The 14,947-nt window shown below is 37.9% G+C and overlaps 1 protein-coding gene across 1 annotated transcript; it reads left to right on the top strand.

Moving 5' to 3' along the window:
• The first annotated feature begins 11,602 nt into the window (after positions 1–11,602).
• On the top strand, positions 11,603–14,728 carry LOC103713910 (patellin-3-like). The gene is made up of 4 exons (XM_039117055.1): positions 11,603–12,968; positions 13,565–13,689; positions 13,791–13,932; positions 14,110–14,728. Exons 1-4 carry the CDS (start codon positions 11,715–11,717, stop codon positions 14,368–14,370), a joined length of 1,782 nt encoding a protein of 593 aa, XP_038972983.1. The 5' UTR covers positions 11,603–11,714; the 3' UTR covers positions 14,371–14,728.
• The last annotated feature ends 219 nt before the right edge of the window (positions 14,729–14,947 follow it).

Raw genomic sequence — 14,947 nt, 5'->3', positions numbered from 1 at the left:
ATGTATCATATAATATGTATCATGAATCGTATATCTTATATTATATATTACGCATCATGGATGATGTATCATATAACATATACTTTGTGTTATAGATGGAAAAGCATGGAAGGAAGCCTGGTGAGGTAGAGTTTGACAGGATGACTCATACCTACTGAGATGACAGCTTTATTTGAAAGTAGTCGAGAGAGATAGTCATATGCATTGATAATCAATTTATATAACTATTTATAATTTTATATTTTCAAACATTAATACGTGACTTTTTTTTTAAATATAGGAGAGGGCTATATATCTTATTGCAGAGCATGTCGGAGACTCATTATCATCCAACGAGACCAGTTACGTCGAAGCACAGATGTTTACCGAATTGATGTGATGGGAGCATTATGGTCGAGTGAGAGGTTATGGCATTAGAGTTATTCCCACTCAATTATCTGCAATGAGGAGATATACCCGGAATGCTAGACATAGAAGTAACACTGCAGACGTTTATAGACTGGAGAAGATGCAATCTTTGAGGGCTCAGCATGACCAGATTATATTCTTGTTGCAGAGGTTTGTCCCTCTTTAGGTAAATAGATAATTGTCCTTAGGTCCAAGTTCAAGAAATACACATTTATTGGTACTCGATACATATTCACTAATGTTTGATATATATTTAGAATATCTTATACTCATTTGCTTAGACTACCGCCCACTCATACTTAGACTAAGGATATCTGATACATATATTTAGACTATTGTCCAACGATCCGTGATATATATTTTATTTTGCACAAAATCAAATCTAACCTTTTCTGCAAAATTGATAATTAAGTAAATTTATGTACAATCCACTTATTTCAATAACATCTCTTTGTTTTTCTATTAATTTGCTATTACACCCCCTTAATCTTCCTTAACAAGGGTTTAGGTTGCCATCCCAAGTGAATGCATTCCAAATGTGAGCTAGAATATATGGAGGTAAGCATGTTAGATCACATGCTCCTAACCTGAGAATGTGGGGGTGCTTAATCTCCCTTGACAAAAGGGTTGCAATTTCCACAAGGTGGCAACCTATATCTTTTTCCTCGAGAATTAGTTTGAGAGAATGCCGGACTGAAATTGGTTTGAGGGCAAGACTCAAATGCAGGTCATCACTAACCAACGTCCAATAACTTTAGCAACTGAAACTATTTGGCACCCTGAAACCATTTGCTCATATACTAGACCCATCGAAACCTCGTGATGTGTAAGAGTCATGATTTTTTTTTCTTTCACATTTCTTACCCTCTTCCTCTGTGCTTTCAAATGAACCCAGTTGTTTGCGAACAATACAAGCTCAACTCAGTAATAGGTTTGTTTAAGCTTGGTTTGACTAGGAAATAAGCCACCAAACTTAATTTTCTAAAGCTCTGCTTATGAACATGCCCAGCTTGAACACCTTATAATTGCAAAGACTACTAGGAGCTCCGTCCAACCTGGTAAAATGCTCAATTATGCTAGATTCAAAAGACAAAACTCGACTCAAGCTCAATCATCTACTATTATATTTAATGAGAACTTTGGAGCATCTGTCAGTATTGGTTCAATAGTCGCACATGAAGATATGTGAGAAAATGATAAAGTTCAAATGAGTAGTTAAGAGAGCTCGAAAGAAAGATCATTTGACTACTATAATTTTGAGAGGGTTGGAAGAAAATAAACGTCGAAATTTATTAGAATTCTAAAAATTTTAAAAAAAACTACTAACAGAAATCTAAATTCCACATGCATTGCTTGTGTTAAATGGTTACCTTTTAATATATAATAAGTGGAACTTTGGCAGACTACTACTTGACTCTACTTGGCCCTACTCTCCCACCCTGAAGTTCGATTTTAGAAGAAGTGTGCTGGATTTATAACACATGCAAACAAAGGAGATCACTTCCACGCGTGCATGTATATCTTGCTCTTTGGCTCATTCTGAATACCCACCAGTATCTCTAGATGCATCCAACCCTCTCATGATCTCTTCTTCTTAAGACAAAGCCATGTTTCAAGGGTGATCTAATTGGAAACAGGACATTTTGTGAGGTCCCACAGCAGCTAATGCCCTTTAGCTTGCCCCAAATGCTCCAACTCCCTAGTCTTTCTTATTCTCTCTTCCACTCAGCATTGCTCTCTCCTTCCCACTCTTATTGCTAAATCCTATCAAATTACAAAATAAGTATGATATAATTGCAATGATACTGTAATATTATTTTACATTCCCCTTTTGAAATGCTTAGAATAATTCTAAGTCTTTCCTAAGAGTAAACTAATTGGTTCCTAATCCATCTTTAGGCAGCAACTATTAACAAGTTAGCTAAGGATTGCACAAATGTTGTGTGTACCATTAGATGAAGGTATTCAACCAACGAGGGAAATTAAGCAGCTCCAGAGTGGAGGCTAAGTTGAAATGCCAAAGAGAGAACATGGAAAGATAAAGGGACCAAGAAAAACATCCAGGCATTATATTTTTGGGAAAGCATGTTACTATTACCAGTTTAGATGATGAAATTGATATCTGAGACGCAAGGTTGACCTAACTTTGTCAACCATATGCATATCTAGACAGAGCACTTGCCTTAAGTGAATATGGAGGTGGATTTTGCGCACATTAATCTATACCCCCTCGCAATAGTACATACTTGGTGTATTATGCATCCAAGATGTCTAAGTCTTTATCAACTAAGGTATCGTTCATCTTGGTAGATAGCCAAGACCGAGGCTAGAAATCTATTTAAGAGGTAAACAATAATTTAGAAATCAATTTATATTGACTAAGATAATAAAGATCATATTTCTACACATTATATCAATAGGTAACTCATACCATAGATATTGGTAACATGGTTTCAATAGTAATATTATTTTGTTATAGCAAATGACTTACAAAACTATCATTTGATGGTTATAACTATTGGAATAGTCATTGATTGTCCTACAGGGCTCGTTTGGTTCGCGGGAAGCATTTTCTCTCTTAGGAATATGATTCATGGGAAACAAATTCCTAGAAAGAGGATGCCTAGGAAAGTACTTTTGGCATGTTTGGTTGACCATGGGCAAGTGACAAATTTTCTAAGTGCTTATGTTTGGTTGGCCATCCACTTTTCTGGGAAAGTTATATATAATTTCTATTATGCCCTTAATAAAAATAGGTAATGAATGCCTCTTTAATGCTTCTTTAATGCTAAAGGGCTTTTTTGAGAAAAAGTAAAAATGGAGTGATTCCCGCCTCATGGGAAATTAACTTTTCATGTTTCTCATGGGAAAGACTTTTACATGAAATGTGGGAATAATATTCCCATGGGAATACAACTTCCCCGTCTCTCTCCTTTGAAAACTCCAACTAAACAAGAGGCATTTCATTACTTTTCCGTTGACCACACTTTCCCCCTTCTTTTTCCGTGAACCAAACGAGCCCACAATGTATAATTTCAAATCTTTTAGTACTAAGACGATGGTTGTTAGTGCAATATTATAAAATATAATAATGGAATATCATATTATTTTTCGAATTACTTCTCATTTCAGAGTTTTTAAAGTGATATAAACACTTTTTAGAGAAAAAAAAAGAAGAAATAAAAATCTGATTTTTGAAAAAAATATTTTATCTAGATAAACAATAAATGCAGACAATGGTCATAATTTCTATTACAATGGACCATTTAAGACTAAATAATCTATTGTAATGGGTTATATCTTTCTTTTTGCTATTACATCTAGAATATAATAGAGGAGGCCCGAAACCTTTGTAATGGCTATTAAAATATTATAACAGTTTGTTGCTTAAAACCTTCAATGATAAAAGTTGAGATGTCCATTAAGATTGAAATATTCTTTTAAAAATAAAAATAAAAAGAAAGCCATCGTAAAATATCCATTAAGATTAAATTTTCTGTCAAAAATTTTATTTCTATGTTTGCATAGGTAATATATCTGTGATGTTTTGTGTTACATAGATGTAAAAATTTGAGACGCACATTAGAAACGATAATTGATTCAAAAAATAAAAATAAAAAACGAGCATTTTTTTTTTCTTGAAGTGTAATTATCTGGCTTTGAATCCCGCCACCATCCACTAAACGCTGGAATTTCTTCTTGCAATCATCTGGTAATTAGGGGGCCTTTCTTTTGTCCGATCGACGAGAAAAAGTTTTCCAAGGAAAGAAGTCGACCGTTGCATATATCCAGCTCATGAACACCCATCGCATCATCCGATTACTGTGCTCCCGCCCTCCTCTCTCTCTCTCTCTCTCTCTCTCTCTCTCTCTCTCACTCACTCACTCACTCACTCACTCACTCACTATGGAGTTTTGCTTTCCCTCTCTCTCTCTCCATCTTTTTTCTTTTTCTTTTTTTTTTTACTTAAGCTGCCAGTCATCGGTACCAACACACCCAATAAAATTAGAGAACAAAATTTTATAGAGTGCCTTAGGCAACTCCTTCTCCCTAGTCCACAGCGTATCCCAATTCGCGGCTCCATTGACCTTCATAAACACATGTCTGGCTTGAAAGGCTTTTCCATCATACCCATAGCCCATATATCCCGAATCAGGGGTGGTCCGCTCCATCTCGCTTGGGCTCTCTTGGATTCATTTTATTATTGTGACCGAGTCTCCCTCTATAATAAAGTACCATACTTTATGATGGCTTTTTTTTTACCATAATTACTCATTAATATGTTGTAATTATCATTTTGTCCCCCTTCGCTGTCAAGAATATTAGAAAGACTGGTGGAGTGATGGATTCTTTATATGATACATAATTATGGTTCTCAATTGGTGCATGATAATTGGAAGATAATTAATAATAGCATCTTTTGTTGCTTAAGGAGAGAAAAAAAAATATGATCAACAAAAAAATAGAAAAATATTTCATATTTAGTTAGAATTTTTAAAAAAATCAAATTTTTGCTAGGTGGGAAATAGATTAATTTTTTTTTCAAAAATATCCTTAAGCCTTTAAATAGACTGGAGTGAGGTCTTTCTCTTTATTAAAAATATAACATGTATTTTATATACCTTTTTTTAGGAAAGAAGACGCTCAAAACAAACATAAGCTAGATACTTTTTTATGATCAACCAAATATAAAAAAAATATTTTTTCAGATATTATATACCCAAGCACCAACTTCTCATAAAAAATATTTTATTGAATAATAGTTCTATCTATGAATCAAACGAGTCTTTAAGAATAACGTTTTAGTTTTGCCGGCCTTTAGCCAAAGCAATAGATAATCATTTTGTGGACAAGTACTTGAAGATGATTCAGTATTATAACATTTGTTATCCAAATAATAATTAATAAGATAAGAGAAAGAATAAGCTCTAAAATCATGAAAAAAAAGTATGCCATTTTCTTAGAGCACCATCTAACCACAAGAATAAAGAGCAACAATGAACTAGAAAAAATCATGATAATAGGCATTATTTAAGAAAAGGGTCAGCAAGAGAACAAATGGATTAATTGTTAAAAAAATACAATTAGAGTATTATCTATAAAGCATGGCCGCTATGATCTATTAACTTCAAATATCTTGGACAGTAATTTGATCATGCCCGAAATAATAGTTTGAGCTTCCTACATTTGATTGGTTGGCCTCCCAATAAATGTGCAAGAGAGGAAAGAGGCATAGCTATTGAGCTATGTTCCAAATGTCGAGGGGACATAGAAAACTAAATACTAAAAATTCACCTGCAGATCACCGTAGATAAACCAAATTATCTTGTTGTCAAGACTCCAAATTATAGCTTGGTTTATTCTGTAACACGTGTGACTCCACCATAGGATCCGAAATAGTTGCAATGAATAAATATCTTTGTAATTCTTTTGTCTTGAAATGAGTATTTAGCACTAAAAATCTCAATTATCATTGTATAAAGGTTCTAAACTAATTTTGGTGTAGGCATCAATTTCAGTATCCGATCAAGCCGTATAAATCACACCAATGTTATGAAATTGTATTATTTTTTTTCCTTGGTGTATAAAGTATTTGTGTGATGCACCCCATAATATTGTTGATCTACAATATTTTAATTACTAGAAGTCCATATTAAATTTAATTTAGTGGTTCTATAGTATGCTGACTTATTGTAGATAAAAAATATTTATGTGTCAAACAGTTATAAAATATTTTGAATAAGTGGAATATTGTGTTGAGATATAATAGAAAATCATCTAAACCATGTGATATAGCCTAAAATCAACCTGCTTATCACAGGTCGACATATGGCATAACAAGAGGCTAATTTCAGCGGGACTTAATCCTGTGCTGATACAGATAAGGAGAGCCAAGTTCTACTCGCGCTTTAAAGAGTCCAACTTTGATGAGATAGAGACTTCACCTATAAAAATGGCTCAAAACTCAGGTATGGAGAAAAGCTACAAAGCTACAAGCTCTCTATTTCCTCTTCTTCTTCGTCTTTCTACATATCTAATTTTCCAAAGCCTTGTCTGACTTAATCATTGAAGGCCCGCAGCTCAATCAGCTGCAGCAACCTCCTTCGCTCTCAGTTTTGTGTGTAGACTAGTATCTCTCCATAATAGATTGGCGCTTCATCTTCCACCACAGTAGACTGATCAACTCCTTTCTCGTATCCAAATCACCAGATTAGATTTTGAAGGAAACAAATTAGCGCTATCCATGAGAAACGAGAACATATCCTATGTTTTTCCTTCTTCGGTTCTAAACATCTTCAAAAACGGTCTCATCGTCAGCACATCTGCAGCCGACTCTTCTTCCACGACCATCCTTGAGCGTCACCTTCTCTCTGCACGGGACGTGCATCCTGAAAGACCGTGACGTGAGTCCCTGGCCCATGGGTCGCCCCTCCATTCCACTCATCATACGAGCGTCATGCGCACGGTATGCACGTCTTGGAAGATTATGACGCGGGTCCTTGGCTCATGGGTTGCCCCTCTGTGCTGCCCGTGATGCAAGTGCCATGCACACAAGATGGGCGACCATGCTAGTTCTGGTTACAATGCTCCTCGATACTTTGGAACTCTGCTTCGTGGTCAACTTCTCTTCCTTGATGTATCCCCCATAGTGTCTTTATTATGACGAGCCCCATCATCACCATCTCCTTCTCGAGTGCCAACAGCCTTATTCTCGCTAATCTCCACTCCATCTTTGTTGAGCGCCACTGATCTCCATGGTGGACAGCTTCGACTGCTCTCCTCGGCGAGTAGAAGATTGTTATTCTTAGGGCATTACAGTTGTCGGGGATTTAGGATCAAATCTAGAACCAATCTAACTGCAAACCAGAATTCGATCTATGATAACTCCTAGAGACCAATCTCGGAATGACTTCTTGGGACCAAGCTGTAAGAGCTCCTGAAGACCGATCTCCTGACCTTTTTTAAGACAGACCTTTCATGGCTCCTAAAGACCAAACTTTTGATAGCTCCTTGAGATCGATCTGCCTGGAGACCGATCTTCTAACAATTCCTCGAGACCGACCTATAACGGCTCTTGGAGACCAATCTATAACAACTCCTTAAGATCGAGCTACAACAGCTTCTGGTGACCGATCTCCTAATAGCTCCTTGAGACCAACCTATGATGGCCTTTGAAGACGGACCTACAATGGCTCCTAGAGATTGATCTATAATGGCTCCTAGAGACTGACCTCTAATGACCCTTTGAGATCAATTTGTAATGGCTCCTGGAGACTGATCTACTTACGACTCCTAGAGACTGACCTATAACAATTCTTAGAAACCGACCTCCTAACGGATCCTTGAGACCGATCTATAATAGCTCTTAGAGATCGACCTCCTAGCGGCTCCTTGAGACTGACGTATAATGACTCCTGGAGACCAACCTCATAACGACTCTTTGAGAAATAGCTCCTAGAGATCGACCTCTTACAATGGCTCTTTGAGACCAACCTATAACGGATAATGGAGACTGACCTCCTAACGGTTCCTTGAGACTGATCTGTAATGGCTCCTAAAGACTAAACTATAATAGCTTTGGAGACTGACTGATAATAGCTCTAGAGATCGATCTCTAAGGGCTCTTTGATCTATAACTAACGGCTCTTTGAGATCGACCTATAATAGCTTCTGGGGATCGACCTCCTAACGGCTCCTGGAGACTGATCTATAATGGCCTCAAGAGACTGATCTACTAACAACTCCTTGAGATTGTTCTTTGATAACTCTTGGAAACCGACCTCTGACAGCTCCTTGAGATCGACTTTTGATGGCTTTTGGAGACTAATCTCCTAACAGCTTCGTGAGACCAACTTATAACGGCTCCTTGAGACCAACTTATAATGGCTATTCGAGACAGATCTATAACGGCTCCTTGAGACCAACTTATAATGGCTATTGGAGACAGATCTATAACGGCTCCTTGAGACCAATCTATAACAACTCCTAGAGACTGACCTATAATGGCTCCTAAAGACCAACCTCCTAACAACTCCTTGAGACCGACCTATAATGGCTCCTGGAGACCAGCCAGCTAACGACTCTTGGAGACCAACCTATAAAGTCTACTAGAAACTGATCTCTATCGGCGCTTGAAAATCGACCTCCAATAGCTCCTGGAGACTGACCTAATAATAGCCCCTAAACCCAATCTCAAGCTACAATGAACGAAAGGAGGCCCTTAGAAGCAAAAACTCCTACAGCTCTGCCAATTATACTGAGGAATAGGGAGCAAGGGTTTGATAGTTGATCTCAAGTCATGATGGCTCTCAAGCCAATCTTAGAGGACCACAACTTGATGCATTGACCTCCCACATGCTGATGAGCTGAACTCTCTTAAATCAAGAAGTCAACCTCAATGGCTCTCAAAACAAGGAAATTCAATGGCTCAAATCAACCAAAGATCTAGAGCCTGATCACACTCCTGACTTACAATTTTAAAAAATTAACAAGACAAGATAAGCCCGAACCTGGTTATAGTTTGCCAATCTGAATTCTATTTTCAACCAAGCAGGGAAAAATAGCTTCAACTCGAATGTAGGGGGCATGTGAGGTCTAAAAACAACCTGCTTATCATAGGCCAACTTGTGGCATAGAAGGAGGCCAATTTCAGTGGAATTATTATTTTCGAGCTAAATCAAATAAGAAAAGCCAAGAGGTAGTTTTCTACTCTAAGTCCGACTCCGAAGAATCCAACTCCGACGGGATAAGGACTCTTCAACTAAAAAAAAGGCTGAAGACCCCAAGTATGGAGACAAGATATGGAGCTACAAGCTCTTTACCTCCTCTTCTCCTTTGTCTTTCTACATATCTTGTCCTCTAATGATCTATCTAACTTAAGCATTGGAGGCCTCTTGGTCGAATCAGCTCCGATGACTTCCTTCGCTCTTCTTTTTGTGTGTAGACTCGAATCTCTCTATAGTAGATTGGCACTTCGTCTTCCATCGTAGTAGACTATTCAGTGCCTTCCTCATCTCTAGATCATTAGAGCAAGCTTTAGCCACATCACCATGTAAATTCTGGTGTAGTTGATTAATCAACTTCTCATAGTTAAATTTTGAAATATTTTGTAAATCAAGTAATTTTAGAATATCTTGAAAAAGTAGAAATTTGTGTTGATATACAATAAAAAACCATGTAAACTATGTCAGTTTTGGTGTAGGTGACTAATGGCATGACTCATCAACTTAGAATGGCCGGCCCTGCATTTTAATAGTGGATATTTAACGAATTTATTGTCCCTTTCATGGTGGCATTGTTAAGTATCTCTATGCCTATTAAATGAAAAGGAGAGAAAAATTCAACCCCTCTCCAAAATTCAAAAATTAAGAGGAAAATTATAGAAAATATTTATTTTAAAAAAAATCAAATATATTAGATATATAGATATATCTATATATGTTAAAGTTATCTAAATATGTTAGAAGAATATTTATAATATCTAAAATTATTTTAGAAACATACAATAATATAAAGACACTCGCTAATAGTTCACATGTAGATTTTTTTAGAAAAATATTATTTTCTCTTATGTAAAAATTATTTTAGAAAAGTACAAATTTTTTTTAAAAAAAATAAAACTAGATATGTTGAAATTATCAAAATATGTTAAATATATCTATATTTGCCAAAGTTTTCTAAAATGTTAAAAATATGTTTAGAAATATCTAAAATTATTTTTAAAAAGTGCAATTATAGAAAGACGTCCATTTGTAGTCCCCATATAAAAATTATTTTAGAAAAAATAATTTGTCCCAATGCATAAATTGCTCTAGAAAGTGCAAAAAATTAAAAAAATATTTAAAGTCGTCCATTTAGGGTTCCCATGCAAAGTCTTCATGCATCGGAAGTTGTCATATATCACCATGCACTGAAATATTATTAATTAGTTTAGAAAAAAATATGACAAATTAATTTTTTAAATCCACCAGTTAGAAAATTTCTTAGAAGTAAAGAATTATTTTAGAAGCTTGCTTCTTAACTATTTTAGAAAATATTTTCCTCTATACAAAAATTCCTTTATTATTTTGGAAAAACAAATACTCTTCTTATTTAATTTTTATCAAGCTCTATTTAGAAAATATATAAATTATTTTAGAGAGGCAAAATTTTAAAAAAATATTTGAATCCATATGTTTAAAGTCATCACACATTGGAAGCTGTTAGAAATATCACCCGCTTGACTTTTTTAGCTATTTTAGAAAAATTTATAAGGAAAAAATTATTTGAAGGTGTCCCTTGAGAAATTTCTTAAAGAAAAAAATATTTTAGGATTAAAAATATTTTCTACCTAGAAATTTCTTAATTATTTTATAAAAACTAAAAAATGTTAATTATTTTAGAAAATATAGGAACTCTTCTTGATTATTTTTTACTGTGCCTTACTGAAATGCAGAAAACATCTCAAAATATATATATATATATATATATATATATATATATATATATATATATATATATATATATATATATATATCAGCCAAGCAAAAATTTCTTAATCCTTTAGGAAAATACATAATTTTTTATTAATTATTTTAAGAAATATAACAACTTTTGTTAACTATTTTTTATTGAACTCTATTTAAATCTGACATTCAAAAAATTCTAAAACTTATTTTCTATAGGTGTCACGACAATCAAAATGATCGAAAGAATTAGAATAAGGCTTGATATCAAAAAATCATCATTAATTACTAAATATATTTTATTTATTTTTATTTTTCATTCTATTATTTTAAAAAAATATTTTTTATTATATAAATTTATATTCACAAGGCCGCTATGACTTCTGCGCGTGGATATTCTTTTGGTACATTCTAAATAATTGTATAACTTTACTCAATATTTTATAATATTTAGTAATAATAATAATTAAATTATTTCTTAAAAATATTTTTTTTGTATTTTTTTTTTAAGGAAAGAAAATTTTTTCTGATTTTTTTTTTCTTTCTTAAGAAAAGAAAGAAGTTAACAGATACTCCACAAAGCAGTACGGAGCTGGCTCCAAAATAACGAATACTGTCCTTAGTTAGGTACAGTGTCATCCTTGGGACCGGATTCGGGGAACGCTCCAAAATAGAGTGCAATAGTGCCAGCACGGTCCAGACGCTGTATTTTTACTCATTCCCCGATACCCACCTGCACACTCTCTTCCCCTATTTAACCCCCCTCTCTCTCTCTCTTCTTCCGCCCCACCAACCCCAAACGCTGCCCTAAACTCTCTCCCTCGCTCCCGACTTCTAGTTATCATCCAGTCGACGTCGACGATGGCCGAAGAAACGCAAACAAAGGCAGCCGAACCGGTCCGCGCCGTCGAGCCCGAGGCGGAGGCGAAGGCGAAGGCGACCGAAGCGCCCACGCCACCCGCTCCTGAGGCGATGGAAGATCCTAAGAAGCCGGCGGCGGAAGCACCGGAGAAGCAGGCGGAGGAAGCGCCTCCATGCCTCGCGCCGGAAGATAAGAAGCCCGAGGGCGAGAAAGCCGCGGCCGTCGTTCCCAAGTCCACCTCCTTCAAGGAGGAGAGCAACGTCGTCGGCGATCTCCAGGACCTGGAGAAGAAGGCCCTCGATGAGCTCAAGCAGCTCGTCCTGGCCGCCCTTGTCAACAACGAGTTTACCGCTCCCCCACCGCCTCCACCTCCCGTCGCCGCCGCCCCGGAGGAGGAGGCCAAGGCCGAGGAGCCGTCCGCCCCTGCTCCGGCCGAGGAGCCCGCCCCACCAGAGAGGCCGGAGTCGGAGGAGCTTCCAAAGGCAGTAGAAGCAGAGGAGGTGCCCCTGAAGCCAGTGGAACCGGAGGAGCCCCCGAAGCCGGCGGTGGTCGAGGAGACGCCGCCTCCGCTGCCACCGACGGAGAAGGCCGTCGTGGTGGAGGACGGGGCCAAGACGGTGGAGGCGATCGAGGAGACCGTCGTCCCCGTCGCTGTGCCGGCCACGGAGGAGGTGACTCCGGCAGCGCCGGCCGCAGAGCCGGAAAAGGAGGCCTCTGCTGAAGCGCCGACGGCCGCGGTGGCGCCGGAGGAGGTGGTCATCTGGGGGGTCCCCCTCGTGGGCGACGAGAAGAGCGACACGGTCCTCCTAAAATTCCTCCGCGCGAGGGAGTTCAAGGTGAAGGAGGCCATGGCCATGATCAAGAACGCTGTGATCTGGAGGAAGCAGTTCGGCATCGACGCCCTTCTCGACGAGGACCTTGCCCTGCCGGAAATGGAGAAGGTGGTTTTCATGCACGGGTTCGACAAGGAGGGCCACCCTGTGTGCTATAACGTCTATGGGGCGTTCCAAAACAGGGAGCTTTATGCCAAGGCCTTTGGCGACGAGGAGAAGAGGCAGAGGTTCCTCAAGTGGAGGATCCAGTACCTGGAGAAAGGGATCAGGAGCCAATTGGACTTCACTCCCGGCGGCATCTGCTCCATGGTCCAGGTCACTGATCTGAAGAACTCGCCCAAGCTAGGGAAGCACCGCCAGGCCACGAAGCAGGCGCTCACCATTCTCCAAGACAACTATCCCGAATTCATTGCCAAGAAGGTATTTTTGATAAAGATCCCATCTTTCTATTAATTCCTTGTATTTAATCTGTCTTTTTATGTCTCAAAATTGGCATGGGGTGTCTGTCAGAGGAAAATATTACATCTTGATTGTTTTTTCTCTTTTAGGTTGAGATAATTGAGTTGGATTTTTATCAAAACCAAAAAGCTTGGTAGCTGGTTGCAAAAATGGAGTTTTTTTTTTTTGGAGGGTTGGGGGGGGTTGAAGTTGGATTCATTCTTTTGACATTTCTGAGTTAAATTCGTTCAGGAGATGTGTTTGCTTTTTGGTTGGTTGAAATTATATTGAATATATGATAGAAGGAAAGTGTTATAAATTAATTGCATCTTCTTTTCTGATAGCTGAATCTGATTTTATTGAAGAAAGTTAATGAATAACTACAAGAATTTGAATTTATTTATTGCGGCGGCTTTTGGATAAATGAATTGCACGGATTCTATCTGCAAAAACTAATTCATTCAAGTTGTCTGTCTTCATCATTCTTACTTTCTTAAATTTATGCTTTCGGATCGGGCGGAACTGAGTTGTGTTAATACAAAAGGGAAAGGAGTAATAACATGGGTATCCCTTGCTAGGTGTTCATCAATGTTCCATGGTGGTACTTGGCTTTCAATCGGATGATCAGCCCCTTCTTCACACAAAGGACCAAGAGCAAGTTTGTCTTTGCAGGACCATCTAAATCAGCAGAGACCCTCTTCAAGTTAAGGAAGACTTCTCAATTTTCTTCTACTACACCATCTTCCTTTTGGAATTGTGTAATACATTTTGTCATTATGTTTTCTCTATCTTTCTTTGCTACAGATACATTGCACCTGAGCAAGTCCCGGTTCAATATGGTGGCCTGAGCAAGGATGATGACCCTGATTTCACCCCAGCTGATGCTGCTACTGAATCCACCATCAAGCCCTCATCCAAGATGACAGTTGAAATTCCAGTTTCTGAGGTCTGAGACCTTAATTCTTCCTGGAAGACTTACCACATGAAATCCATCCTCTTAAGCTTTTTATCAAATCGATATAATCAAATGTGGTAGTCTTATAATTTTAAAAGTTTCTCTCTTTTTTCTGATGGTTTAGTAATACCTTCGTTTGGAATTTGGATTTGAATGCCATCTTCGCAGACATGCCTTCTGGTCTGGGAGCTCCGAGTCCTAGGATGGGAGGTGAGCTATGGAGCTGAGTTTGTGCCGAATGCAGAGGATGGGTACACACTGATTGTCCAGAAGACAAGGAAGTTGGCCGCCACCGATGAGCCTGTGATGAAGGCCGCCTTCAAGGTCGGTGAGCCTGGCAAGGTGGTTCTTACTATTGACAACCCCACCTCCAAGAAGAAGAAGCTCCTTTACAGATCCAAGGCAAAGAGCTCTACTGAATCTATATGAGGAGCTGCCTACTTGCCAAATGAACTTGATGGTACATAATAAGAGAAAGCATTAGGGGGAATTGGGTTTTCTTTCTTTTATGTTGTTTCTATTGGTTTGTTTATTCCAGTTAAATTATATTTGTTTAATAAAATAAAGTGAGTGGGTGATGTGGGTTTGTAATATGGTTTAAGAGATGGTTTTTTGAGGGAGGTGTGAAGAGAGCTATGCTGCCTATTTATGTCGCTGTAAATTCTGCTGTATACTGGCCTCTATTGACTATTGTCTGTCATATGGCTTGCATTGTTAGTAACTTTTGTCATGTAAAGCATCTATTTCTTCCTTATTTTATATATATTTGTTTTTTCCTTTGTCTGTACCCTTCAGTTCTTTCAGTTTGTTGGTCATGGATAGCTGCTGACCATGTACATTCTATTGTACATTGGCTTCTGTCAGACTCTTTGCCTTTGCTTGTCCTCCTTTTCTGTGCACCTTTAAGGGCATATGTTGTTTTTTTTTTTTTCCCGCTTAAAAAAAGGAAAGGGGGAGAAAGGGACAAGCCCATCTCTACGTAGCAGCCCCCACCCCATCAGGAGAA

The sequence above is a fragment of the Phoenix dactylifera genome, unplaced genomic scaffold (assembly GCF_009389715.1).
Source record: "Phoenix dactylifera cultivar Barhee BC4 unplaced genomic scaffold, palm_55x_up_171113_PBpolish2nd_filt_p 000167F, whole genome shotgun sequence".
NCBI lineage: Eukaryota > Viridiplantae > Streptophyta > Magnoliopsida > Arecales > Arecaceae > Phoenix > Phoenix dactylifera.
Note: the sequence above shows the minus strand (reverse complement) of the source record. Positions and strands in the feature narration are given on the sequence as shown.

Coding starts and splice junctions, on each gene's coding strand:
- LOC103713910 (XM_039117055.1), top strand. CDS start 11,715: ATGGCCGAAGAAACGCAAACAAAGGCAGCCGAACCGGTCCGCGCCGTC. Junction 13,690..13,790: donor TCAGCAGAGACCCTCTTCAA/GTTAAGGAAGAC, acceptor TCTTTGCTACAG/ATACATTGCACCTGAGCAAG. Junction 13,933..14,109: donor TTGAAATTCCAGTTTCTGAG/GTCTGAGACCTT, acceptor CCATCTTCGCAG/ACATGCCTTCTGGTCTGGGA.